A 27,074-nucleotide genomic window follows, 5' to 3' on the forward strand; every position below is an offset into this window, starting at 1 on the left:
CTTATTTGTTCATATTATTGTTAATTGGGTTAACCGTACTTGGTGAGGTCTCTTTTCATAGGCAAACTGCAGATAACATTTTGTAGATAACATGTATACTGTAGTGAAAAATAAAAAACTCTTGATATGACTATTCTGCATTTGTGAATGTGCTACATAATAAAATAGTGAAAATGTTAAGAGCATATATATTTATTTAACATTTGATAACCAGTTAAGTAAACTGGTCAGAGGATTTTTTTTGCCACAACCCAAGCTAATAGGTTACTTTCTGACCACCAGTGTCCTGTCGGTCTGCTCTCAGTACTAAATAGTTTTGTATATATAAATGGCAGTTGAGTTTTTATCCCTCTCACACACAATACGTATACATTTTTCCAAAAACAACACATCATCTGTTGCTTACTGTATGTCTAACAGCACATGATTTGGTCCTTGCTGTACTTATAGGTTTGTTTAATTGACCAGTGCTATTCACAACACGTGCTGCACTTTTATTTTCTTAAACAGAAATACTAGCAGGAAGAAAACTTTCCCAGCTATGTGGAACACATCTTCTTCTCACTAAAGTGAAGTCAAGTGATGTGAGAGGTAAACAACTGAGGGCAGTACTTAAGCAACACACCACAGACTGGATAATTATGACCCATTTTAAGGACAGTAAGGGAGGAAGTTAACATACTAGAGAGTAGCATACTGGCTGACTTCTGTTTTCATGCTGGGGTAATTGTGTGCATGTTTGTGTGTCTGTCTGTCTCTGAAAGCAGAGTAATTGTTTTATTATTACATTAATTATACTTACAAAATAACCCTAAACGAACTCACATGTGAAGAAGTAGTAGCTTTAAATCATACATTTTGTGATTTTAAAATAAAAAAAATGTATGGAAAGCTAAGTTATCTCTGCACCTTTTGCAGTGATAGTGCTATTTTGTACCAAGGTACTTAAAGTCATCTTCAGTTGTTAAAAAATAATACAGTAAGCCAAACATATGCAGGACTATGTCTGTGAGTGACTAATATTCATCACATCGATCACTGCTGCAGTAGCTTTAGATATACGAGTTATATCCTGCCAACTTTCAAAACTTCAGGGCACCTACCATTCAACCAGACCTTTGTCAACTTGAGCTGAGCTGACTAAAAAGAAAGGTTTGTGTGCCAAGTTGTTCATCAGGGCTTTCCTGCTGTTTAAGAGAGTGCTTTTCTGTGGGTTTTAGAGTATCAATGGTTGGCTTGTGCTGTTCCTTTGTTGGGCAGATAAGTTCCCTTTGGCGAAAAACCTTCCAAATTAATAATGTGCTGTTTTAACATGTTTTCATGTTTAGGAAAGTTATTTTTAAACTAGGAGTTTGTGTTTTAACATATAGTCTTGAGCCTTACAAGAGCAAATGTTTTTTCTGTCAGTTTTAGAAGTTTATACTAGTTGAAAACTATTTTTCTGTGGAGAAATTGTGTTTATTTTGATTTTTTAGGGCTGGCAAAGTGCTTTTGACTGTGTTTTGTTGGGGAAAAATTACTTTTAAAAACTTAAAAATTTTACCAGGTTATGCTGCTTGTTTTCCCCCAGGAAAGAGAGACCATTTTCTGTTTGACCATGGAATAATCTACCGGTCCCAAGGTCAGTCCTTCCACCAGCCACAGAAAAAAAAAGTTAATCTAACAGCCTTTGGCATCACAGCAGGCTAGCAGTTTGCCTCAGTTGCAGGTGAGTGACTCTGCTTTGGCCAAGGCTGGTTCGTCAGACCACTCATCGTTTACCCCTGATCCTTCTGGTGTAGCACCTATAGCCACTATGGACCAGGGGTTAGCCACATCCTCTGCAGCTTTTGGGGTCCTCTCAGTTGGCAAAAAACAGCCACTCTTGTTGGTCCTGGAAGAGGGAACAGGGGAGACTTCCCTGTGTGGTCAGAATGATGTTCTCATTCCTGGGGAACCTACCGCTGCCAATAATAAAACAGTTGGCCTCATTCTTCTTGTCAGAAAGAAAGGAAAACTAAACGTGTAGTTTCTACTTCTCAGATTTCCTTAGACATGAGTAGTTTCCGGTTCAGGGTTTAATTTAAGCTATTTATCCTTCTTACAAGGTGGTTTCTGGTGAAAGAAAGAGTGATCCTACTTTTCCTGAAGAGATTCAGGATTCTGAATCTGGACAGGATGATGAAGGGACAGATATAGGGTTTTCTCCTCAGTTTTCTGATTCATACTCAGGGAAGAGCTCAGTTTCTGATTCTCCCTGTGGAGTTTCTCTTTCTCTGAGATAATTCCCAGAATGTTCCAGTGTTTTCAGTGGAAAAATACAGAGGTTTCTTATTCCCTCAGAAAATACTATGAGCTGTTACAGAAGGAACTTCCAGAACCTTCACCCATTCCTCCAGTTCTATCAGTTTTGGAGGATGTGTGTGTCACTGCCTGCAAGTTTACTGATAGCCTGCTGCCCCTAAAAAGGCAGATAGAATGTATAAGTTTCCTCAGTCTTTTAAGTTTTTAATCACTCAATCTGAAGTAGGAGATTCATTTGTCTGCAACCTGTGGGTTATGGATCCGATATCGGATCCGAACCGGCATGGTTTACCAGCTATGGATCCAAGCTCTCAGCTCCTCCCCTCATCCATAATGCCCTGCTCTACCCTCATGACCCCAGATCTCGTTTGCCGCGCATGGTGACCAGATTGTTTTTTCCAGCTCTCCAGCTAAGTGATATATTCAGTGTTTAAATTGTAAAATTTAAAAAAATTTTTGGTTAATTTGTGTGAAAGTGTAGGTTTCCCTCTTGTATTATTACTTTTTTTAGAGTTTAATCTTAAATTTATATCCCTCCCCTCGCTGGTAGCGTAGTGTGTGTGTTGGGCCTGTGAGTGATTTTTGTTTTAGTTACTTTACCTTAGTTATAGTAACTTTTATTTGTTAGCTTGGGATGTCTGAGCAGCCCAAGGCTATTTTCTCTAAATGCTGGCAGAGTGGACATAAGCTTTCCCCAGCTGATGGCCACACTCGTGTTAGATGCCTGGGGGTTGAACACCTCACATCTGGATGTTCCATTTGTGCAGGGTTCAACCCCAGGGCATTGAAGGAGCGGAGGTCCAAGCTTGTTTTGGCGGGCCTTTTGCCGCCGGACTCGGCTCCGACCTCCGCTCCTTCGGGGGTAACCATTTCCACGGTTATTCCCTCTCCGGCTCCCCCTCCTCCTCCTGGGACTCAACCTCCCGCTTCTGGTTCGGAGGAGAGGGATGCTAGAAAAAGGGACTGGAGGGAGAAGCACCATAAGCGGCGGGCTGAGACCTCTGTTTCGGCCCCGCCAGCAAAGCGGGCTTCTCCCCCGACTCCCTTGTCGGCTGGATCTCCTCCTCCTCGGCTCCGGTCTCCAGTGTGTTTTTCACCGGGACCTGAGGAGGAGGAGACCCGATCTCCGTCGAGGCTATCGAGGAGGCACTCAAGGCCTACCTCGGTAGCCTCGTCGAGATCAACGTACAGCCTATCGGATGCTGATCTGGACCGGATGATGAGAAGGTTCATCCAGGCCCAGATGCAGATGGGAGTGCTCCTGCCTCCCCTGGGGAGCTCGACCCCTTTTTTCAAGCCAATTGCTCCTTCTCCGACCCGCTACCCGGGTTCGGAGCAGTTGGAGCCGAGCAGCTTCGGTGCCGGGGGTGGGTCGGCGCCGATAGTACTTGGTACTTCGGATCCGACCCTGCCCTCGAGTGCATCGGATCCGACCTCTCGGAGCCTGGATCTGAGCCTCGGATCCGGGGGGATCAGTGCTGCTTCGGCGCCGTCTGTGTCAGAGCGCACTGTCCCTTCGGATCCGAGCGCTTCGGCGCCGGCTCCGATCCACTCTTCGGATCCGAGGGGGAGCCGATTGTCGGATCCTTTGGTCGAGGTCGGCTCCCCTTCGGCCTTTGATGTAGTGGAGAGGGCCCTGTTGAGGGTCTCCGGACCCCCGGCACTTGTTTCGGCTCCGTCCCGCGCTCCCTCTGCACTGGGTCAGGCTTCCACCATCCGGCCCTTGGGACAGCCCGCTTCTGTGCCCCAAGCTGTTCCCCTGGAACAGGTTGCTGCTTGCGAGGAGTCCTCTGACAGCCCCCCAGAGGATGTTCCTCGCAAGCATACGTGCAAAAGGAGGCACATTGACTCCCCCGAGACTCTCACGGAAGACACGGATTTGGAGGAAGGGGATGGCTCCCCACGGTCACCCCCCGAGGATGTCTCATTTGGAGACATCATGGAAATGCTCCGCATAAGGGGGGGGTGGTCTGCCACCAAGTCTTCCTCGGACGAGTCCGTGTTCTTGGAGGCATTTGAAGCGGGCCCGTCTACCTCTTGGGTGTCCCCTCCTGCAGACCCCCTGGTGGACCTCATTACCACCAGGGCGTGGAAGGAACCGGACACCGTGGAGCCAATCCCTAAGAGGCCCGACAGGATCCTCAGTCCACCGTCTGACCGTGCCCATTGGAGTAAGGGGCCTCCGGTAGATGCCATGTTGACGGCGGTGGCCACCAAGAGGGAACTTGCTCAGGAGAGTCCCTCAGTCCATCCCCCGAGCAAGGAGTCTCGGATGATGGACCGCTTGGGGAAGCGGATGTTTAGTTCAGCGACCTTCTCGGTAAGGGAGCTGAACTACCTGGCACACGTTATTAGGATGCAGCGCGATCTCATTAAAGAATACGCTGCATCTCCCCCAGAGTCCATGTCGGAGGAGGACAAAGTGCTGCACTCCACCCGCATGGCCACTCTTAGATCAGTTACCAATACCTCTATGCGGCTACTCTCCCATGCTATGGAAGGCGCCGCTAGAGCCGCAGGGGCAGGTCTAGTCACTAGACGTCAGGCCTGGCTCCATCATTGCGATTTCTCAGAGCCCTTCAAAGCATCATTTGCGAACGCCCCCTTTGATGGTTCTGCCCTCTTTGGCAAAACCATTCGCGACACTTTGACCCAGAGCGAGAAGGACGGGAAGACGCTGTCTGCCGTCGGAATCCACTTCTCTGCACCCCAGAGGCCCTATTCTAGGAACCAAAAGGGTCAGAAGAAGATGTGGTTCCGGAAGTCGCAGCAATCCCAGCCTGCTCCGGACAACCAGTCCTTCCGTGGCAGAGGAGGACAGGGAGGACGCCGCCCTAGAGGCAGAGGGGCTCCCAGGAACTTCGGGTCCAGAGAACCCTTCTCCGAACGGCCCGCGCAGCAACCCTGAGGGGTTGCCCGGCTGCTCCACTCTGGAGGCAGTCGGGGGATGTTTTTTGGGGCACCTAGCGGCATGGGAGTCCATAACATCAGACCGCTGGGTTCTCCAGATCATATCCAGAGGATACCGTATCCTTTTTCGTCACTTACCAAAATTGAAGTCCCTCCCAGACGTTCCACCCGGTCAACGGGAGGCCGCTTTGGCAGAAATTGGCCATCTGCTAAAGAAAAGAGCCATCCAGCCCATCCCCCCAGACCAGATCAGATCAGGGTTCTACTCCAGGTTCTTTTTAGTGCCAAAAGACGGGGATCTAAGACCAATTTTAGACCTTTCTCTCTTGAACCTGGCAGTTCCCAAGGAAAAATTCCGGATGGTCACTCTGCAATCTATTCTCCCCCTTCTGGGAGAAAATCACTGGATGTGTTCCATAGACCTCAAAGATGCGTACTACCACATCCTAATGGACAGGCGCTCCAGGAGGTTCCTCCGCTTCCGGCTGGGAGCCAGTCACTACCAGTTCCGGGTCCTTCCCTTTGGTCTCACCACAGCCCCCAGGGTGTTCACCAAAGTATTAGCAGTGGTAGCGGCCCACCTGAGGCTTCAGGGGGTGCAGGTCTTCCCCTACCTGGACGACTGGCTCCTTACCGCCCCAACAAGGCATCTACTACTATTGGCGCGAGACTCCTTTCTCCATCTTGCTCCCAATCTGGGCATTACTATAAATACAAAGAAATCCAACCTGGCGCCCACACAGCTCTTAGATTTTATAGGGGCCAGGTTAGACACAAGGAGTTTGGCGTCTGCTATAGCACTTCTTCCTCTCGCCAGGCTCAATATGCGCATCCTCCAGTGGACTCTCTTAGTACAGTGGTCATACCTTGCTCTTCCTATGCATCATCCCATTGCGATCCCTCCTGTGGTGGCTTCACTCCCCAGATCTCCACGGAGGCCGCCCATTTTGTGCTTCTCCCCCTCTCGCCACGGTGACCACGGACGCCTCCCGCCTCGGGTGGGGGGGGCATTTTGCGGGCCGGACCATCCAAGGCACGTGGAATGATTCAGAGACCTTACTGCATATCAACGTTCTAGAGATGAGAGCAGTGCTCTTAGCGTTGCTAGCACTTCAGGACTTTCTTCCCTTGGGAACAATTGCGATTCAATCGGACAACATGTCGGTTGTCTGGTATATCAACAAGCAAGGGGGAACGAGGTCTTACCCTCTTTGTCGAGAAGCCATGAGAGTTTGGGAATGGGCAATCTCCACCAACCGCTTTCTAATAGCAACGCACATTCCGGGTCGGTCCAACATCCTGGCGGACAAGCTCAGTCGCACCATTCTGACCCCTTACGAGTGGTCTCTCAATTTTCAAGTAGCGGAACGCATATTCGCACGGTGGGGAACTCCTTCATGCAATCTTTTTGCCTCTCCCTCAAACACCAAGTGCGACAGTTTTTTCGCTCTGATACCTCCCCCAGGAGGTTCCCCAAGAGACGCTCTGCTGCATGCTTGGCCACCCGGTCTTCTGTATGCTTATCCACCCTTGCCTCTGATGCTCCAAGTTCTTCAGAAAGCCTCTCGGGTGGGTTGCAGAATGATTCTCATTGCTCCGTTTTGGCCTCGGTAGATCTGGTTCCCCTTCCTAAGGTCTCACTCGGTGAATCCTCCTTGGATTCTAGATCCCATTCTGGATCTGATATCTCATCCATCCTGCCTATCTCCTCCGAACCTGGACAACCTGAAGCTGACCGCTTGGCTGCTCCAGTTCCACTCTTGATCAGGACTCCCGGTATTTCGTCCCCTGTTAAGGCGATCCTGGTGGCAGCTCATAAACCGTCCACTAGGAAAGTCTACCGCAGCAAGTGGAAACGGTTTTCTTTGTGGGCGGAGCGGCAAGGCCTGAATCCCTTCACAGTTCCTCTCCCTTTAGTGCTTGATTTCGTAACCACTCTTTTTAACGATGGTTCCAGCAGTTCCACAGTCAAAGTACAACTTGCGGCAATTTCACATTATCACATTGGTCATGACTCTAGTCCACTCATGTCAGCCAAGTTGTGTAAAATTTTCCTTAAAGGTACTTTCCTTCTCAGGCCCCCTGTAAAACAAGTGGTTCCTCCCTGGGACCTTTCCTTAGTTCTCCAGGCCTTGACCGCCCCCCCTTCGAACCAGCGGCTACGGTAGATCTCAAATTCTTGTTTTTCAAGACTGCCTTTTTAGTAGCCATTACATCGGCCAAGAGAGTTTCAGAGCTCCAAGCATTATCAGCTAAACCTCCTTACTTGGTCTTTCATCCGGACCGTGTTTACCTCAGGACCAACCCGTCCTTTCTTCCTAAAGTAGCTTCTGAAGCAAACATTAATCAATCCATTAACCTCCCTGTTTTCTTTCCTAAATATGAAAACAAAGGTGAATACAAGCTTCACTCCTTAGATGTTCACAGGCAACTTAGATTTTATCTAAACAGAACGGCTGGTCATAGGCAATCCGACCAGTTGTTCATTTCCTTTGCTAAATACCAGTTGTTCATTTCCTTTGCTAAATTTAATTTGGGCAAGCCAATTTCTAAAGTCTCTCTGTCTCGCTGGATTTCACAATGTATCTTATTGGCTTATCAAGCTTCAGGAAGGCCCGCACCGGAGGGTGTACACGCCCATTCAACCCGGTCAGTATCTACCTCGGCAGCCTTTAAGGCTAGGATTCCTCTAGATGATATTTGTGCAGCAGCCACGTGGCCTTCATCTCATACTTTTATTTCCCACTACAAGTTGGATCTTGCATCTAGGGGTAGAGCATCCTTTGGCTCCGCGGTGCTCCGGAATATCCTTCCATGATGGCCGCCCAAGATTCAGGTAGCTGGGGACTCTGTCCCACAGGTTGCAGACAAATGAATCTCCTACTTCAGATTTAGAAGTTATGTACTCACCATAACGTTCCATCTGAGTAGGTGTATTCATTTGTCTGCAACCATCCCGCCCTCCTATCCCCCTGGCCTTTCAGTTTCCTGCATATTATGTGTTACCCTTTTCAGGGTGTTCTTGATGTTGGCAAACTCGATCTGAGGTCATGAGGGTAGAGCAGGGCATTATGGGTGAGGGGAGGAGCTGAGAGCTTGGATCCATAGCTGGTAAACCATGCCGGTTCGGATCCGATATCGGATCCATAACCCACAGGTTGCAGACAAATGAATACACCTACTCAGATGGAACGTTATGGTGAGTACATAACTTCTAATTCAAAACCTGACCAAGCAGCTATACTTTTAGTTAATTCTATTCTTTCTGACAAGGATAGGAAAATTATTGATAAGCATGGGGGGAAATGTATATGCTTCTGCAGCTTTGATATTCAGAATTTTGAATTGTCAGGCTCATATGTTAAAGTTTATTCTGACTAATTGTGAAAGTATAAGGAATGTTTTATCTACAGTGTCTTCTTCTGAGGAAAAATCTGCTTTAAATAATTTAGTGTCTTCCATTTTACAGATCACAACTTATTGCTCACAGTGTGTACATGACTCAGTGGAGACGTCTTCCAGGGCTATGGCCACTTTTACTGTTTTGAGGAGATTTTCCTGGCTTTATTCTCAGAACCTCCCAGATGATGTGAAAAATGAGATTTTAAATTCTCCTCGGATACAAATTTAGTTTTTGGTTCCTCTGCTGCAGAGGTTATCAAAAAGTGTGATATGAGGTGTAAGTTGATACAGGGAATCTCTACAAGTTTTCAGCCTTCCTTTTCCACATTTTCTAAGGAATTTTTGAACTCTTCATCCACGTTCATAAAAAAAAAAACAATAAACAGACTGACCAAAATGCAGACACACAGATGTTGAATAAGAAGTGGCAGGGTGGGGATTGGAGCAAAAAGAATTCAGACATACACCAAAGCCAAGGAGAGTCCAACAATTCAGAATGACTATTTAATGGACCTTGATCTATCTTGGCAGTTCCTTTTCCCTTCTAGAAAGTCTAAATTTCCACTGTTCTCCTTGACAACAGATAGTTTCAGACAAATGGGCTCTGAAGATCAAGCATTACAGCAAATGCCGTTTTGCCGACACATATAGACCGAACTCTTAAAAGAGCGAAACCCCAGTTCACCGATTTTTTTCCCATGGAAATAAATCGGTGAACCAACAAAACACAACATACCACTTAAAACATTACAAAGTGAGGGGATGTGCCCCCCACACCCCCCCAACTAAGTATATCAACTCCAATATCGCACTACAGTTGGGTAAAGGGCAATGTCATGGCTCAGGCCAAGCGATTTCTTTCCCTGGGAAAGCAATCGCTGACCTGAGCTTTTGCTCTTTTCCGAGTTCGGTCTATATGTGTCAGCAAAACGGCATTCGCTGTAATGCTGTTTCGCTGACATGATATAGACCCGCATTAAGGTATAGACCCGCATTAAGGTTATAGATGGCAGTGGCTGGAAATCCCTCCTTTCCAGGGAAAAGTTCCTCCAACTAGCAGACCACACTTCTCTATTTGTCCCTGTCCTTCAACACATGCTGTGTCTGGGAGTGATCAAACCAGTTCCTCCTTCTCAAACTGGGAAAGTGTTTTATTCAGGGATGTTGTCAGTGCCAAAGAAAGAAGATGCTTGGAGGCCAGTTCTGCATTTTTCTTTCCTAAATGTTTGTCATAGTGGCCAAGTTTAAAATGCTGTCACTTTAGAACCTGTTACCTCTTCTTCCTTATTTAAGTTTCCTTTTTTGTGTCTGGATCACATTATCAGTTTTCTGCCTTACCCTTTGGACTATCCACTGCACCAAGAGTGTTCACAACGTGTCTAGTTACAATTGTAACTCATTGAAGGCTACAGACTGTCCGCATTTTTCTGTATTTAGATGACTTTCTTATCTTTGTGCTCTTTTTCAAAGTGTCAGGAATCTCTCACTTGGGTGAGAGCTCTCTTATAAAAGCTGGGATTCCAGCAACCAACATTCAGAAGTCTTTTTTGACTCCTTCACACAGTATTGCGATCCTGGGTTGTCATCTAGACACCTCAGTTCAAAGAGATTTCCTTCAGCAAGGAAAAAAAATCATATTTATTTCTAAGGTTTGACACTCAGACTTTGGTCACTGCGAGAGAATACCTCAGGACTTTTGGGTCTCATGGTATGTGTAATTTTAATGATACCCAAGGCAAGCCTCCTCATGCAGTGTTATCTGAAGTGCCTTTGATCCCAACACCAACATCCTTTGTCTTTTCAAATCCCAGTGCTGTGTTGTTCCAGAAGAGAAGTCACTTCACAGAGAAAGTAAATTTCCCTAAATCTAGGTCTCCACTTCTCGCTCCCTTTTCCAAAGCAGTCAGTCACCACAAATGCCTTGGACTTTATTTGGGAAACAGATTCAGGGCAGACATAGGCACATAAATTTAAAGATATTTGTCCTGATCAAAGTACTCAACTCTCTGAATTATCTTTGTTCCCCTGGACCTCTTCATGTTGTTACAAACAATGCCACAGTTGTGTGGTACATCAACAAGCAAAGAGGAACCAGCTGATACCTCCTTTGTAGTTTAGGCATGATAGTACAGCAGAATCCCCACTGCAGGCATACTGTATTCTGTTAGAGCAAAACTGTGTGGCAGACAAGCTGAGCAGGACAAGGGTAGACACTCATGAATGGAAATTAGATTAAGGGGTCTTCTAAGATTTGCTCCATCTGTGGAGTGTTCCACAAGTAAACCTTGCTTCCTCTCTGAACAATCAGCTGGCAAGATTGTTCTCCAGGACTCCATGCAAGGACTGCAAGAAGTTTGTCTTTATCTTTCCTTGGACAGGAATGATCCTGTATGCTTTTCTACCATTTTCAGTAATATTCAGAGTACTTCTGAAGACTCATAAGGAATCAACCAAGATCATTGTGGTGACTCCCTTCTGACCCAGGCAACAGTAGTTCTCCCTTCTTTTGGAAATAGCCAGGGGCAATTACCACAAACTTCCTCAGAGAATGGATCTACTCACACAAGCTCAGGAGTGTTTGATACACCCTGACCCCAATCATTTTCAGTTAACTGCCTGGATGATAGGGTGCTATTCCGTTTAGGTAACTGTTTACTGTGGACTTGTAGCAGATACTAATGGAGGAAAGAAAGCTTGCTACTAGAAAGTCATATACTAGCAAATGGAAAAAGTTTTCTAGTGGGGGCCAACTAAATACCCTGCACCCATTCGGGGGTAGTTGTTGTCCGGTTTTACAATATTTTTGTGAGTTACTATCCTATGGCCTTTCTTACTGCTCTTTCAAGGTTCATTTATTGTCCATTTCAGCATATCTGCCCATGGCTTCTCCTCTTTCAAGGCAATCTCATTTCAAAATTTTTTGAATGGGGTTTTGCGTAAAAAGTGTAAAAGAAAACTGGTGGCTCCTCCTTGGGAGCTTAATTTCATGTTAGAGAAGCTTAAGACTTGCTCCATTTGAAATAGCTAACTTGCTGACTGTGAGATTCTTAACAGGGAAAACTGTATTACTGATTACTCTGACCTCTACAAGAAGTTTATCCAAGTTGCAAGCTCTTATGGTGAGTCAACTCTGTGTCATTTTCCATGGAGAAAGGTTTTCTTTGAAAACTAATCCTTCTTTTAGTCTTAAGTGGTATCTGACTTTACTTTAAGCCAGGCTGCCCACCTATCTTTCCTGAATCTAAAATTGCTAATGGTTTGTCCACATGGAAGGTGTTTTGAAGCTTTGGAAGTTGGCTGACTGTTCTATCCTTAGCAGGATTTTAACCCATATAACTAAGGCTACTGCAACAGTGATAATATGAACACCTACTTATATGGTAAGTTTACTTACATAACTGTACTTTACTGCTGATCCTCTGGACTAATGCTCTAGCATATTCTATTGTATTCTTTTATTTTATTGTTGTTTATTTTGTTTATAAAATTGTGTGTGAAGCTTGTAAAACAGAAGAGCTGGAATCCCAACCTAGCAGGAACCTTAGCAGTTTTAAAGTATGTGTACATGAAAAGGTAGAAGATAGTATGGTATGTAAAAATTGCCCCTTGTAATCAAAATGCTTATAGTAGGGATGGAACTCTGTCAGTATTTCAAATTTGAAAATGATCATGCTATGCAGTGTTGAATAATCATGGTAAATGCACTTTTATGTACAATAGTGTTAAACCAGCACAGTATGTGTGCTATCACTGTTGGCTGTAGTAATTTGCGGGGCTTCTACTGTGAATAAGCATGAGTATGTATGGACACCTGGGCTGCTTTGTTATCACATGGAAGATAATCTCAAGGGCTTGATGAGGAGAGTAATGAGGCATATAATAGCTGATATAGGGACAATAAAATAAAGGTGTAGATATGTTGTGGGGTAAACCCTAAATGTTATGTTTCTGAATCACCAGGTGGGGGAGCTCTCATCTCATCATTCCTTTACCCTGATAGTAGCGATGACCAATGCACTAACCTGCTGGGGTGAGAGTCTTCGTTGGAGCCTTACTAGCTCTGCTAGAGCACCAGTGAGTATGCTTTATGGGGAGTAGAAAGGGTAAAAAAAAGGGAACATGTGAATAGCAACATGGAATGTTGCAGGGGCTAATAATCCAATAAAGAGTGAGAGAGTGTTATTGAAGATGAAGGAACTAGGTTTAATTTTTTTACAAGTGATTAAGTTCAAACTTTGAGAGTTAAAAAGTTTTGAAAAATAGGGTTATAAATTGTTAGCTTATAGGCTGGGTAAAAGAAGGTGGTAGAAGGGAGTGTGGGGATTTTAAGCAGCTCACTGTAGAATATATGTCATTGACGTTAATTAGAATGTGGAAGGCAAATGGGTGGCAAGCAGGGTGCTGAAAGGGTACATTGAATTGGTCCTGAGCTCTTTCTATAGACCCAGTGTAGACAGACTTGAAGTTTTCCATGACTTTCTGAGTAATTCATAGGCACTAAAGAAAGACAGAGAGACACAGTAATCATAGGAGGTGGCTTCAAAGTATCTGCTTGTGTTTTGACAGCAAGACTGGAGAAAATCCTTTCAAGACTAACAGTGGATAAGCATTTTTTTTAATTAAAGGTGGATTACCCATGGGCTGTCATAGGATCATAGGAAGGTACTAGGCTATTGGCCCTGAGGTTCTTACAAGCCTAACCAAGAATTGAGCACATTTTCCAACAAGTCAGCACCCTATGCCACTGTTCAGCAGGGACACAAGTGGAATTCCAGGGGTGTATTTTCTGTTCCCCATCCAGTTATCCAGGTTGCGCTTAAAAAGGGGTAATGAGGTACTCTGGTTTATGTGAAGAGGGAGTCTATTCCACAAAAGGGGGAGTCTCTCTGGGACACAAATCTGTCCTGCCAAAAAGTCCTATTGATGTCACAGACCAGGTTGAGGTCACATGTGTGGGTTACTCGAGTGGAGCTTCACTTGCAGATATGCAACAGTCCCATCAGGGTGGCATCTGAGATTGTTTTGTATGCCAGATAGAGGTCACCTCTCAGGAGTCTATAGGAGACTGAGTAGAGGGACAGGGCTTTTAGCCTATCTGTGTAGGGTAGATGTTTGAGGCCCTGGATTCTCTGGGTGAGGTACCTCTGTGGTCTCTCCAGCTGCTGCATGTGCTTTGTGAGGTACATGCCGAAAGGGACATTGTACTCAGTCATGGGTTTTATAAGGGAAGAATACAGGGATGTTATGATCACCTTGTCCCTGGATGAGATACCCTTACTAATAAGGTAGGCCATGTAGAAAGCTTTCCATACGGTGGTGGCAATATGGTGGTCAAACATCAGTTTGCTATCAACCTGGGTGTGCTCAAGTCCCTCATGATTGATTGCATGCTTAGGACCTTATTATAAATGTGCTAATTTGTGGTAACATCACTCTTCCCGAAAGGGATGTTGATGCATTTTTTTGCATTCAGTTTGAGTCCACGTTTCTGGCAACAGTCATTTGTTTGGGTGAGACTCTCTTGGAGGATGTCCACATCACTAGGGAAATTGATGACAGCATCCAGCTTGCAGTCATCTGCAAACTTGGTCAGCCATAGCCCACTAGATTTGGCTTGCACTTCTGAGAAGTATATCCCAAACAACAGAGGCCCCATGACCAATCCCTAGGGTACACCGCTTGTTATGTCTCTATTACTTGAGGTGGCTTCCCCTATTTTGACTAGTGGGTTCTATCCCTGAGCCAGTTGGCTACCCATCTGGTAACATACGGATTGATGCCTAGTTGAGAGTTTATCTATTATACCCGAGTAGGGAATAGTGTCGATGGCTTTGGCCAGGTCAAGGTAGGCGGTGTGCACTGTCTTCCCCTCGTCTATGGCCTTGGTGACTGTCTTAAAGCAGTCAACAAAATTTAACAGGCATGACCTCCTCTTGACAAAACCAAACTGTGTCGGATCAAGTGTCTGGATGTTGCCAGTGTCCTTGTTAATGAGGTCCATGGTAATCCGTTCCATGGCCTTGCAGATCAGGCTAGTTAGACTGATGGGACTATAATTTCCCAGATCAGTGGTCACTCCACCTTTGTGTAAAGGGTTGACAGTGGCTGTCCTCCACTCAGCTGGGACAAAACCGGTACTCAGGCTTTGGTTGAATAGAGCGCCTAATGGTGCTGCAAGTTCCTGCTTGAGTTCATGTAGGATGCAACCAGGAGTGTTGCCAGGTCCTATGGAGGCTGTATTATTTGCCTTTGAGAGAGCAGTGATGACCTGATCCCTAGATATAAGGGGAAGGGGGCAGGTATTGGGAATGTCCTGATTTACTGATGGGGGGACAGAGGGGTGAAATTTTCGCTGAATCTGTCAGCCAGCAAGTTTACTATATCTACGGCATTTGTGTATGTGGTGTCCTTGACCACCAATTCTGAACAGATCTGAGTGCTATCTTTGAGATTACAGACATATGGGAAGAAGGCCTTATGACTGTCTCTAGTAAATGTAGCCAATTTAGACTCGAAGTTTGCTTTGGAGGATTTCACTAGTGTGCTTATTTGCTTCTTTAGGCTAAGGAGAGATTGCTTCCAGTTGGGAACCTGCTCCTTTTTGGTCCTGGACAGCAATTTTTTTCTTTAGTTATAGAGTTTATTTTTTACAGATGTCCACCAGACAGGTTTACTTTTGCTTGCGGAGGATGATTTAGTCCTGTCAGGTATTCCTGATTCCATGCATCTGTATAAATGTTTGTATAGTAATTTGGTATAGTTTTGGATGCTGTCAGTTCCTGGTGGGGGGGGGGGGGCTGTGAAGCTGTTGATACCATCCCTTAGGAGGCTGTAATCAGCTTTGGAGAAGTTTTTTTGATTGACCCTAGCTGGGGGGGGGGGGGTCAGGGGAGATGGTGACTTTGAACGTGACTGCTTTATGGTCGGATATTACAAGGAAGGATGATACTGGAGGGATGCTGCAGTGGTTACTCTTGTTGGTTAATACCAAGGCCTAAATATTATCCTCTCTTGTGGGGGTATCAACTAGCTGTTCCAAAGTATTTGCATTGACAAAATCGAGGAATCTCTGGGCATTTGTGTTCTGGCAAGAGTAGTTCTTCCAGTCTATGTTTGGGTAGTTAAAGTCACCCAGGATCAAGGTAAAGGGTTGAATCTTGATAGATTCGAAGAGGTCTAGATAGGCAGTTTGGGCATCTTGGGTCAGGTTTGGGGGGCAGTAGCTAGCTATGATTTGAGTATGGGTCTTGTCAATAGTTAACTGCACCTGGAATGTCTCCTGTGTGTCGTACAGTTTGATCAGGCTGGAGGTGTGTATGTCTTTAATATATATTGAAACTCCACCTCCTTTGTCTTTACTACCCACAGTTTGGGGTCTGAGTGTATGATAGGTTGAGTAACCATGTAAGGCTGGGGTGCTCTCCGCAGCTTTGAACCAGGTTACTGTGACTGTACAGATGTCAGCATTTTTCAGGGTTAGGAATGCTTGCAATGAGTGCAGTTTCATCTTTAGACTCCTAGAGTTTAGTAGCATGACCTTGAATTTGTGTTTTGTTGAAATTTTTATGTTGTTAGTTTTAACCTCGTCACTTTTCCTAAAAAAGACACTATGGGGGAGGCAAGAACCTTTGCCAGAAACCTGAAGCCCAGGTGAGACAGATGCAGACCATCTCTGGCAAAACATCATGGTCTGTCGATCATATCTTCCCAGGCTGTCAGGTACTGGATCCCCCTGGAATGACACCAGAAACTAAGCCAATTGTTAAAGTCAATCATTTTCTGTTTGTATTCAGGCATCATTCTGGGTGACTGTAGAATGCTGTTTAAGGCTAAGGACATACCTGCTTGAGACACATATTCATCGAGTTCAATCATGTCTCTCTTCATATAGTCCAGGAAGGTATGTCTCAAGTCATTCGCACCAACATGGACTATGACAGAGCCCTAACAGTTCCTGTTGTTGAGAGACTTGAGTGCGTTAGTTTTATATATATATATATATATATATATATATATATATATATATATATATAGCACTGTTTCTTGAATCTGTGTTTACAGTCCAACCCCCGACTCAACGACAAAGGCTGTCCAATAATCCTTCTAACTCTCTCAAGTATTTCCTTGTATTTTATGATTAGGAAAACAGAAGGAGGCACTTTCTTGTAGCACAGTATGTACTGTCTGCATAATGTGTAACACTGGAACAGATAATGTTGCTCCTCTTGACTTCAGAAATGGTTAGAATGTTACAACATCTTTCAAAAAAGTATGCTACTGCTGCAACATTCTGATAGCTATGCATCTCTCGTTAATTTAATAACTGTGTTTCTAACTTCATTAGTTGTATTCCATTGTTCTTGATTCATTTTATTATTTAAACAAGTTCTATTAGTGTGCTGTATTCTTTTTTAATTTCTCCACATCTTTTGGGTTTCTAATACTGTGATGGGAATGGACCCCATTCCTAAGTCAAAGTTTGATTAAAGTTCATGAAATTAGTATTGTTTTAGTCTTTCTTTGATGTCAGCCAAAGGTGCTCTTTGCAGCACCCACAATGTGCCCACTAATGACTCCTTCTGCAGTTTGTATGGGGTTACATTGATTGGTTATTATAATGTATCTAAATATGATTGTAGATTCTTTTTATAAGACCCGTTGCTCCTTCTACTATTGGAATTGTCTGATTATCTTTCTTCCACATTGCTTTAGTTTCTGCCTGCAGATCCTGATATGTTATGACTTTGTGTCTCTCTGTACACAACTCACTGTAGTCACTGGGTGTGGTGATTTCAATGATCAATGCTACTTTATCTTCTTTTCATGGACCGTGGACGGTTTTCTAGTAGCTATATTTTGAACTGTTGGTAATGGGTGATCCCATGTGATATAAACTTTTCTATGATGCTTTGTGGCTGATGTTTCCAGTGTTTTTCAATCACTTCAGTACTATAATGGTTGCACAATCCCCAGTGCAACAGTCTTGTCACATTATTATGCCTTTCAATATACAGTCCTTCTGCCATTAGTATATCACAACAAGCAACAAGGTGTGTGACTGTTTCCAGTTCGGTTTTATAAAACTTACATTTGTCTGTTTCTCCCACATGTTCATTGGACTTTGTAAACCAGCATGTACGTGCACTATTTTGGGCCGCCAATGTTAACCTTTCATCTCTTGGTTTGAATTTGCCTCATCTTAACCATTCCTGATCAACATGAGATTCTTCCAGAAGTTTTCTGTCCTTGCAACTATATTTACACATTTTCCATATTTCTTGCCTTCTCGTCTGGTCCTTCACAGTATATTCTTTCTTTTGTTTTTTAGCACATTCAGTTGCTATCTGACTTTTATCTACTTCTGGTTTGACTTCCATTCCTGCTTGATGCTGATATGCTTCTGCTAGATTAAGCAGAGAAGTCATCTTAGATTTTATTCTCCTCATATTTCAAAACTTTCACTACGTTTGGGTCTTGTGAGGTCAGCAGATATGTGTGGAGTCCCACGATTGCAGATCTATACATATAATCAATTTCAAGGAGGCCCATCCCTTCTTCGGAACAGGGAATATATAATCTTGGTATATACTGATTTTTATAAATCATTTGGTGAGCATGAAGCATCCTTCTTGTTTTCCTATCTAATGTATCCAACATGTTTTGGGGCCAGTCAGTCACTCCAAAACTGTAAGTTAGGACAGGAAGACCAAATTGGTGTATAGCTTGGATTTTGTTCCTAGGTGTCAGCACTGTTTTCAGGATTAATTTTAAGTCTTCTAAAGTATTCCTTACTAAATTTTATTTGCATTTGTTCATGTTTTATTTTTGATCCTTCATCAATTCCCAAATATTTATACACCCCCTCTTGCTCATGTTCTTTTATATCACATTATTGTCCCTAACTGATGTTTCCCTGATGCTGCAGTTTTCCTGCTTTAAAGGTTGCTTTTGCACATTTATCAAGACCAAATGACTTTCTCATATCATCTGAAAAAGTTTTGACAACCTGCAGTTCTGTATTCAGTTCCTCATCTGATGAGCTATACAGTTTTAAATCATCGACAAAGAGAAGATGAGAAGTCTTTACACTTTGTTGTTTTCTAGGAGCCAAATTATAGCCATGGCCTAAGCTGTTAAGCAAACAGCTTAATGGGTTAAGGGCAAGGCAGAATAACAGTGATGCCAGAGAGTCACCCTGGAATATCCCCCTTTGAATTTTTATCCCTGGGATAATAATTTGTCCATTATCATGGCTTAACTGCAAAGTGGTCTGCCACTGATTAATGGTCACTGTAATGTAGTTGATAAGTGTAGGGTGTATCTTATACATTTTAAGCACTTGTTTATCTATCCATGAATGTGGGGTACTATCAGATGCATTTTTGTAGTCAGTCCATGCCATACATAGATTCTTCCCCTTTTTACAGTTCCCCACTATGACTTTATTTAACAACAAATTATCCTTTGTTCCATATGCCTTTCTTTTATTGCCCTTTTGTTCTATTGCCATAATTGAATTTTCTTCTAAATGACTGTAAACTCTGTATAGTTTATATGTCGTTAGAAGGCAAGTTATTGGTCTATAATTTTTAGGGTAGCTTGCAGGTTCACTCTTAAGTAGGAACATTGTTTTTCCTGTTGTTAGCCAGGTTGGTGTCTGTTTGGGATGCGCATATAAATAGTTCTTACTCATGGCTAAATCTTCGTGTAAAGATGTTAATACTTTTAACCAAAAGTTAGGTACTGCATCTGGGGTTTTCAAATTAGAGGCTTTTCTTAACTTTGTTTACTTCTCCTATCCATTTAGCATCTGTGTTATGTTCCACAGGATCTTCTCCAAAATGCATCTATTTCTTCTATTTTGGCAGTCTTTCAATTCCTTTTAGCTTATTTCCCATTTCTCTATAATACCTTTTTGGGTCATCAATAAATTGATTATTTTATACTTTTCCTTTATATTTATCTACGTATCTTGTAAGTTTTTCCACCTGTGCCGAAATTTTTAGTTTATTTGGAATAGTACATGATAGAGCCTGGCCTTTTTTGATATTGTACATTGCTTTTATCACATCTATCTTTATTAGTATTTTTGTTGATCTATTCCCTCTTCTGCTGTCTTCTAACAGTGACACCTCTTGTCTTAATTGCTTCATAGTTTTCTATATTCGATACTTCCATGATGGTATTCGACTTCTCTTCCTTTCCCTCACTACCCCATGTTCTTGTGGTAGAACTTTATCAGTTATTAATTTAGCTGCACAGTAATATATCCTGTTTATTTCTGTTATATCACATGGATCTCTACATACAGTCCAAATTACTATGTTCATTTGTTTTATCAAACTTCTGACTTTTGGGGTTTTATTGACCTTCTGCAGTCTGTTTCTTTCATTGATCTTAATATATCCATGTCTGTTATATCAAGCAGCTCTTCTCTTGGCTCATTTTCTTCCAAATTGAGGGCACATCCCTTGTTTTCCATTTCCTGTGAGCATTCTATAGACGTTTCTATAGCATCTTCGTGTGGCACATTCTCTTCAATTTCATCTTGTGGCGTCCGTTGCTCTGTCATATGAGAACTCACTGGCCTATCACTCCTCAACATTGACTGCATCAGAGTTTTCGCAGTGTCCTGTTCCTTCCCTTTCTAACTAGTGTCAAGTGAATGTTTATACTGGTTTCCTGTGGAAGGCTCTAAAACATCTTCGTATGACACCTGACCAATTGCTTCCTGTTCCACTGGTTCCCCTTAATTTGGATATCCATAGCTCTAGCCTGTTGTGGTGCTTTCTGAATTAGATTTTCATCACTGAATCCTTCACTTCGCAGGCACTCCAAAACCTCAATTTCTATGTCTTTAACTTCTCCATTACTAATCTCCTTTTATTCTATGTATTGTATTCTCCTGTGAAGGTTATATGCTGAGGTACCAGTCCATACAGCAAATGAGAAAGTTTTACATGTAATTTTACACCCTTTTTTCAGTGTATTAGTTAATATGAGGTAACCAGAGACCCTCTCAGAAATTCCTATGGCTACAGGGAGTGCATGCAACCTACACAGTTGACATCCAGTTGTAAACCAACCTGTACTAAACCAAGAGCAGTGAGACAGAATATTAACTGCTGCACCAGTGTGACACCCCATACTGTTATAAAATTGTATTATAGAAATGATAGTAAAGAGGCAGTACTCTCTTTTAGCCACTTATCACAAGCAGTAAAATTTAGAGATCTGAAATTTTATCCTTGACAGGATTGACGGACTGTGTAAAAAGGCGTATGCTTGGCTTGACTGCTAATGGGGAGGATTAAGCTCATTTGCGAACATTAATTACCTTACCTCCAACAGCTACTCTACAACTAATAAAACCTAGGTCACTCACAGAGGTGGGAGATGCCTTGGTTCTGTAGTTAATGCATTCAGATGCATTACAGCTGTGGCAGACCAATTCTACACAATATGCCAATAAAAATATGTACAACATCAGCACATTAATACTTGTCTCTTACCTTGGCATACAAGGCTTATTTCCGTAAAAGAAAACGTTTCCCATCCTACAATGACAAGATGCTGCTGGTGTATGATGTAAAATTCCCAAACTGTTTAGGTTTGTCGGTAATCCCTTCTTTCACATTTCCATGGTATAGTCATACCTATATTGAGGCAACATGTCTAAATCTCATCATTTTTGTTTGCAGGTATAAAAAGTTTTGCATACTTATTGGGCTACGTTTTTAGTAATACAGCAGTAACATGGAATATTTAACTTGTAAATCATACAGTCAAGAAGTCAACAGCATTACAGGAATTACTAACAGACATCATCTTGTAACCCTGGATTTGTCTCCATTGACCTTTATTTTCAAAACATTGTTACTTTAAGCGCCGCATGTATCCAGTCTGTCCAGATTACCAGGTGTATGTTCACCCAGCAAATGGGTAAACATCGAATGGCATATGTCGTCGAATATGCCTTTCATCGAGCTCTTCTGATCTTGGAGTTGGCATATATAATTAGTGGGGGGGGGTTGGAGGGGTGCAACCCCCACATGAGGAGGTTTGATGACTGGCATTTACGATGAAATGGCGTTCAATGCTTTTCCTATTCAGTATATGAACATAGACCCCAGCTTCAGAGATAAGCATTTCACATGAACATTGTAAAACATTCTTTCAATGCAACATGTATTTACTTGGGAAAATATGTAAGAGGGAACAGAGAAACAAAAATACATAGAAAGATAGATGTGATAAAAGCAACATGCAGTATTAGAACAGACCAGGATCTCTCGTACATATTGCAAATAATAAACTAAAAGTATCAGTACTGTCAGAAAAACTGTAAATATAAAGGAAAAGTACAAAATAAGCAATTCACTCATGACCCAAAAATGTTTTATAGGGAATTGGGAAACAAGGCAAAAGGAATAGTAACACCAAAAAAGAAGACATGGACATATTGTGGAGGAATATTTTATTAATGCCTGTGGAACAAAACAAAGATGTGGATGGATAGAGGAAGTTAAAAAAAAACAGTAGGAAGTTCAAATGCACAGGAAATGAAATGGGATGAAGTAATGGCCAGAGAAACTAAAACAAAGTTAAGAAAAAACTCCTAACTAGAAAACCCCAAGCCAAGAAGCAGTACCTAACTTCTGGCCAAATGTATTAACATCATTACACAAAAATTTAGCCCTGAATAAGAACTACTTATATGCACACCCAGAACAGACACCAACCTGGTTAAAAAACAGGAAAAATTATACTCCTCCTTAAGAGTGAACCTGAAAGCTATCTTAAAAAGAATAGACTGATAACTTGCCTTCCAATGATATATAAACTATGTACTAGAACTGATGCTGACAGAGTTTATAGCCATTTAGAAGAAAACTCAGTCAAGACAATAGGACAAAATGGTAACAAAAAGGTAATATGGAACAAGGATAATTTTTTTGTTAAATAAAATCATAATGGAGAACTGTACAAAGGGGAAGAATCTAAGTGTGGCATGGATAGATTACAAAAAAGCATTTCGCAGCATCCCACATTCATGTATAAAGAAGTACTTACAGATGTATAAGATGCACCCTACATTGATCAGTTACATTACAGTGACCATGAAACAGTGGCAAACCACTTTGAAGCTAAGCCATGATAAAGACAAATTATTATCCCAGGGATAAAAATCCAAAGGGGGATATTCCAGGGTGAGTCTTTTGTCTTGCCCGTAACCCATTACGCTGTCTATGTAACAGATTAGGTCATGGGTACAGTTTGGTTCCCAGACAGTAACAAAATATAAAGACTTCTCATCTTCTCTTTGTGGATGATTTAGAACTGTATAGTTCATGTGATGAAGAACTGAAAGCACAACTGGAAGTGGTCAAAACTAAACTTTATCAGAGGATATAAGAATGTTGCTTGGTCTTAGTAAATGTGCAAAAGCAATATTTGAAGCAGGAAAGCTGCAGTACTAAGAAAATATCAGTCTGGGACAGGAATGTGGTATAACATAACTAAGGCAATAGGGAGTGTACAAATACTTTAGAACTGATGAAGGATCGAAAATAAACATTAACAAATGCGAAAAAAGGTCAGTAAAGAATATTTTAGAAGACAGTTGGACAGGAAACCAAGAAAAGAGCTTTATGCTTATTAAATTATATATAAAAATCAGTGTATACCAAGATTATATATCCCTAATTCTGTACATAGTGAAAATTTTGAAACATGAAGAGAGCAAGTGTAAGATGACTTCCTGCTTAGTTTAGCACAGGCATATAGGTGTCAAGTGGGAATGGAAAGCAAAGAAGTAGATAAAAATCAGGCAGCAACTGAATGTGCCAAAAACAAAACAAAACAAAACAAAAGAAGGAATATAAGGATCAGTTGAGAAGGCAAGAAATGTGGAAAAGGCATCACTGTAGTTGCAAGTGCAGAAAACTCCTGGAATATCCTCATGTTGATCAGGATCTGACTCAAGAATGATTAAGGATAGGTGAATTTAAACCAAAAGATGAAAGATTAATATTAGTATCCCAGGATAGTGGAGTATGTACACATTGTTTTACAAAGTCCATTGAACATCTGGGAAAAACAGATAAATGAAGGTTCTTTAAAACAGAACTGGAAACAGTTATACATCTTTTTGGTGGGTGTGATACATTAATGGCGGATGGCTTGTATACTGAAAGGGATAATAATGTGGCAATATTGTTGCATTGGGGATTATTCAAATATAATATCAAATATTATAATATTGAAGTAGCTGAGAAGCATTGGAAATATGAGCCATACAACATTATGTTTGTATCACACGGGATTATCCATTGCCAACATTTCAAAAAATAGATCCAAAAAATGTATATAGTAGTCCATCAACAGAAGACAAAAGTAGCATTGATCATTGAAATTAGTACACACAGTGATTATAGTGGCTTACATACAGAGAGACACAAAGTCATAAAATACCAGGATTTGCAGGCAGAAGTGAGGGCATTGTGGGAGAAAACCCAGAGAGTTCCAGTAGAAGTAGAAGCAATGAGTCTCATAAAAAAAGAACTTACAGTCCTATTTAGGTATACTACCAATACATGTAACTTTGTATGAATTGCAGGAGTCAATTCTGGACACATTGCAGGTGCTGCGCAGAACAGTTTTAGCTAACATCAAAGATTGAAACAATACTAATTTCATGAACTTTAATCATACTTTAATCTTTATTACTTTAATCATACTTTGATTTATAAATAGGGTTCATTTTTATTTTATTTTTTTTATTTTAACATTTGCTGACCGGAAATGTCCGACTAGGACAGAGCCTATTTTCAGCGGAGGCCCTGGGAGAAATGCTCCAAACGCATGTTTTTAGAATGTGGGAGGAAACCGGAGTACTCAGAGGAAACCCACAGGAACGCAGGGAAAACATGCAAACTCCACACAGAAGGCACTGTAGCCGAGAATCGAACTGGAGAACCTCTTGGTGTGAGGTGACAACTTTAACCGTTGCAGCACTGCATCAACCAAATAAAATAAATAAAAAATAAATAAAATAAAGATTGACACTTCAGTGGTAGGGAGAACCACATAGTAGGTCACTTCTGAAGCAAAACATTGATAGGTATGTATAGTCTTTTTTGTCATGGAATCCAAGGCAGCAATGACACACATTTGAAAGGTCCTGCCAGACTAATCCTGGAGTGTACTTTAGAAAGGTATATAAATTATGCATACCAAATAACTGTTGTGCATATAATGATATATAGTGTCTCCATCTGTGTCATGTAACCATTTGGCATTGGAAATCTGTAAACCTATATCTAAGTCATTCTAACATGTCATTCTAACATCTTCGCAGTTCTGACCTGAGGCCTCTTTTTGTTTACCTTGCATATATATGAGGTATGGACTACCTTTGTTGTTTACAGTTCTGTACTTCTTGTACAAAACTTATGATTTTATGCAGTGTTTTAAGAATGTGAAGGATTCATGTACAATTGTGCAGTTTTATGATACCTCTGATAAGGTTTGTGATTCAGAAGAGTCGGGCCCTGTTTACATGGTTAAAAACAAAATGAATTGACAGTGAATAAATAAATAACTCAGCAGATGCTGCATGCATTACCCCATGTCAGTTAACTGTTTACATCTAAAACATTTATTGGTTGTAATGCTTTCTAAAAATAACATTGCATTTCAGTTCTGTTATTTAGCTGATAGCAGCAATATGTGTTGACACTGAAATACGTATAGCAGGTACTTTGCTGCTCTGTTATATTTTTAATAATGCAATTGTAACATTTCTTTCAGGACAGGGCATGGGCAAATGTAGCCATGAGTTTAAACTGCATCATACAACTGTCAGACAGGCTCCTAGAGCAAGATGGGCACAGCAAGCAGTCTGAAACAGAAGGTTCAGTTGCAGATGTTATAACGTCCCATAACACTGGTAGGACACCTTTTTATCTGTTTATGGATAATTTGTATGCATGCATTCTCAAGTACTGAAGAAGAGTGTGGCTGTAAAACTGTTTCCATTTTAAGATAGGATGCACTTCATTCATGAAATATTTGTTGTTGTTCTGAAGGTATATGTCTCATTAGATTACAGTTATGAATAAATTCTAGTGCAATGGCTGAATATAGTCAATCTAATATAATGGAGCAGATGTGAGAGATGCATTATATAACATAAACAGGACAGTTATTTTTTTTAACCATGTGCTTCACTGCTGTTAAAGAAAGAAAGAAATGAGCGATAAAGTGAAGGGAAGAAAATAACAGCATGGTTGAATTTCCAAAAGAAAAGCAAGAATTGTGAAGAAAGCTAAATCTAGTATAATGTTCAGAACTTTTATTTTGCTGTTACAATCATTGCTCATCACTGGACATGTCTTTGTAATACAGCAGTTATTAATGTGTTTGAAGTACAGTCAGGACTCAGTAATTAAATATCAGAATCAGGTTTACTTTGTTTCTACTCAGTTATAGGTATGTTTTTTTGCATGAACAAAGTCAGACTTATCATTAGTTATAAGTATTTGGCATTATGATAGCATATGCTATGTCAGTCTTAGCTTTTGTATGTGTGTTAGATCCGTAAAAGGTTTGAATTTTACTGTGCAGTATGTAAATTGTAGGCCAGATTATAGAACAGTTTATGTTCTGGTCAGGCTGCTATACTGAATCTCTGATGGTAACAGGGCCATAAGTGATAGTAATAAAAATGTTATATGAATTCTCTGTGTACAAAGAAGCTTGTAGAATTTTTGCAAATGCCCCAACTCCTTATTGCAGGTAATTAATGCTGTTAATACTCAGATCGGATTAAATATAATTTGGCAGAGCATGCCTCTGAAGACAGATATGCTGCATGCCATGGTGATACTGCATGACTATTAACAGCTAGACTAAGCAGGTTAGCAAGGAGATTGTAGCACACCATGCAGTTTGAAAACCATGCAAATGTCTGTGGGTGCCCACATTGCTTTGTAGCTTGCAAGATCTGGCTGTTTCTCCTTTACATTGTTAAAGAAGGGGATGCCAGCACTTGCACTACCATATGCATATAGAATGTTCCTACTGTGTATACATAAACTTATGTATTGAGGAGGTTTAGTTTGATTACTATTTGTTGTCTGCATTGTGTCCTCCATTCCCTAGTTACCCTCCTGCCATGTCATTTCATCCATAACTATCCAACACATTAATGGAGTTCATATAGCTGTATTTGTACACATCGCTGCTCTTACCATGCCCATTCTGTACATTTCTACACTGCACAACTGCGCGTATTCCACCTTTCCTATACTCAGTACCACTGTAGTTGTAGGGTCTCCATTGCCTCACAGACTATGCCATGTATAAGTAATGTACTTTTTTAATGATTCTGAATCAGAAATTGCTCTGTCACAATGTGAAGGTTTGGGGGTGAGAGTAAGTTCCTTAATGGTGGCTACACCTTACCTTTGCTCCCG

At 41.8% G+C, this 27,074-nt stretch overlaps 1 protein-coding gene across 6 annotated transcripts in view; it reads left to right on the forward strand.

The window, feature by feature from the left end:
- INPP4B (inositol polyphosphate-4-phosphatase type II B) overlaps positions 1–27,074 on the forward strand; it is a 4,727,932-nt gene that overhangs the window by 3,405,652 nt on the left and 1,295,206 nt on the right. For all 6 annotated transcript variants that reach the window (XM_044062266.1, XM_044062271.1, XM_044062267.1 and 3 more), the window contains one exon: positions 25,408–25,546. In XM_044062266.1, coding sequence (XP_043918201.1) covers positions 25,408–25,546 — 139 coding nt within the window. The remainder of the gene's footprint in view (positions 1–25,407; positions 25,547–27,074) is intronic.

This window comes from Protopterus annectens, chromosome 2.part1 (assembly GCF_019279795.1).
Source record: "Protopterus annectens isolate FY-2018-M chromosome 2.part1, PAN1.0, whole genome shotgun sequence".
Lineage (NCBI taxonomy): Eukaryota > Metazoa > Chordata > Ceratodontiformes > Protopteridae > Protopterus > Protopterus annectens.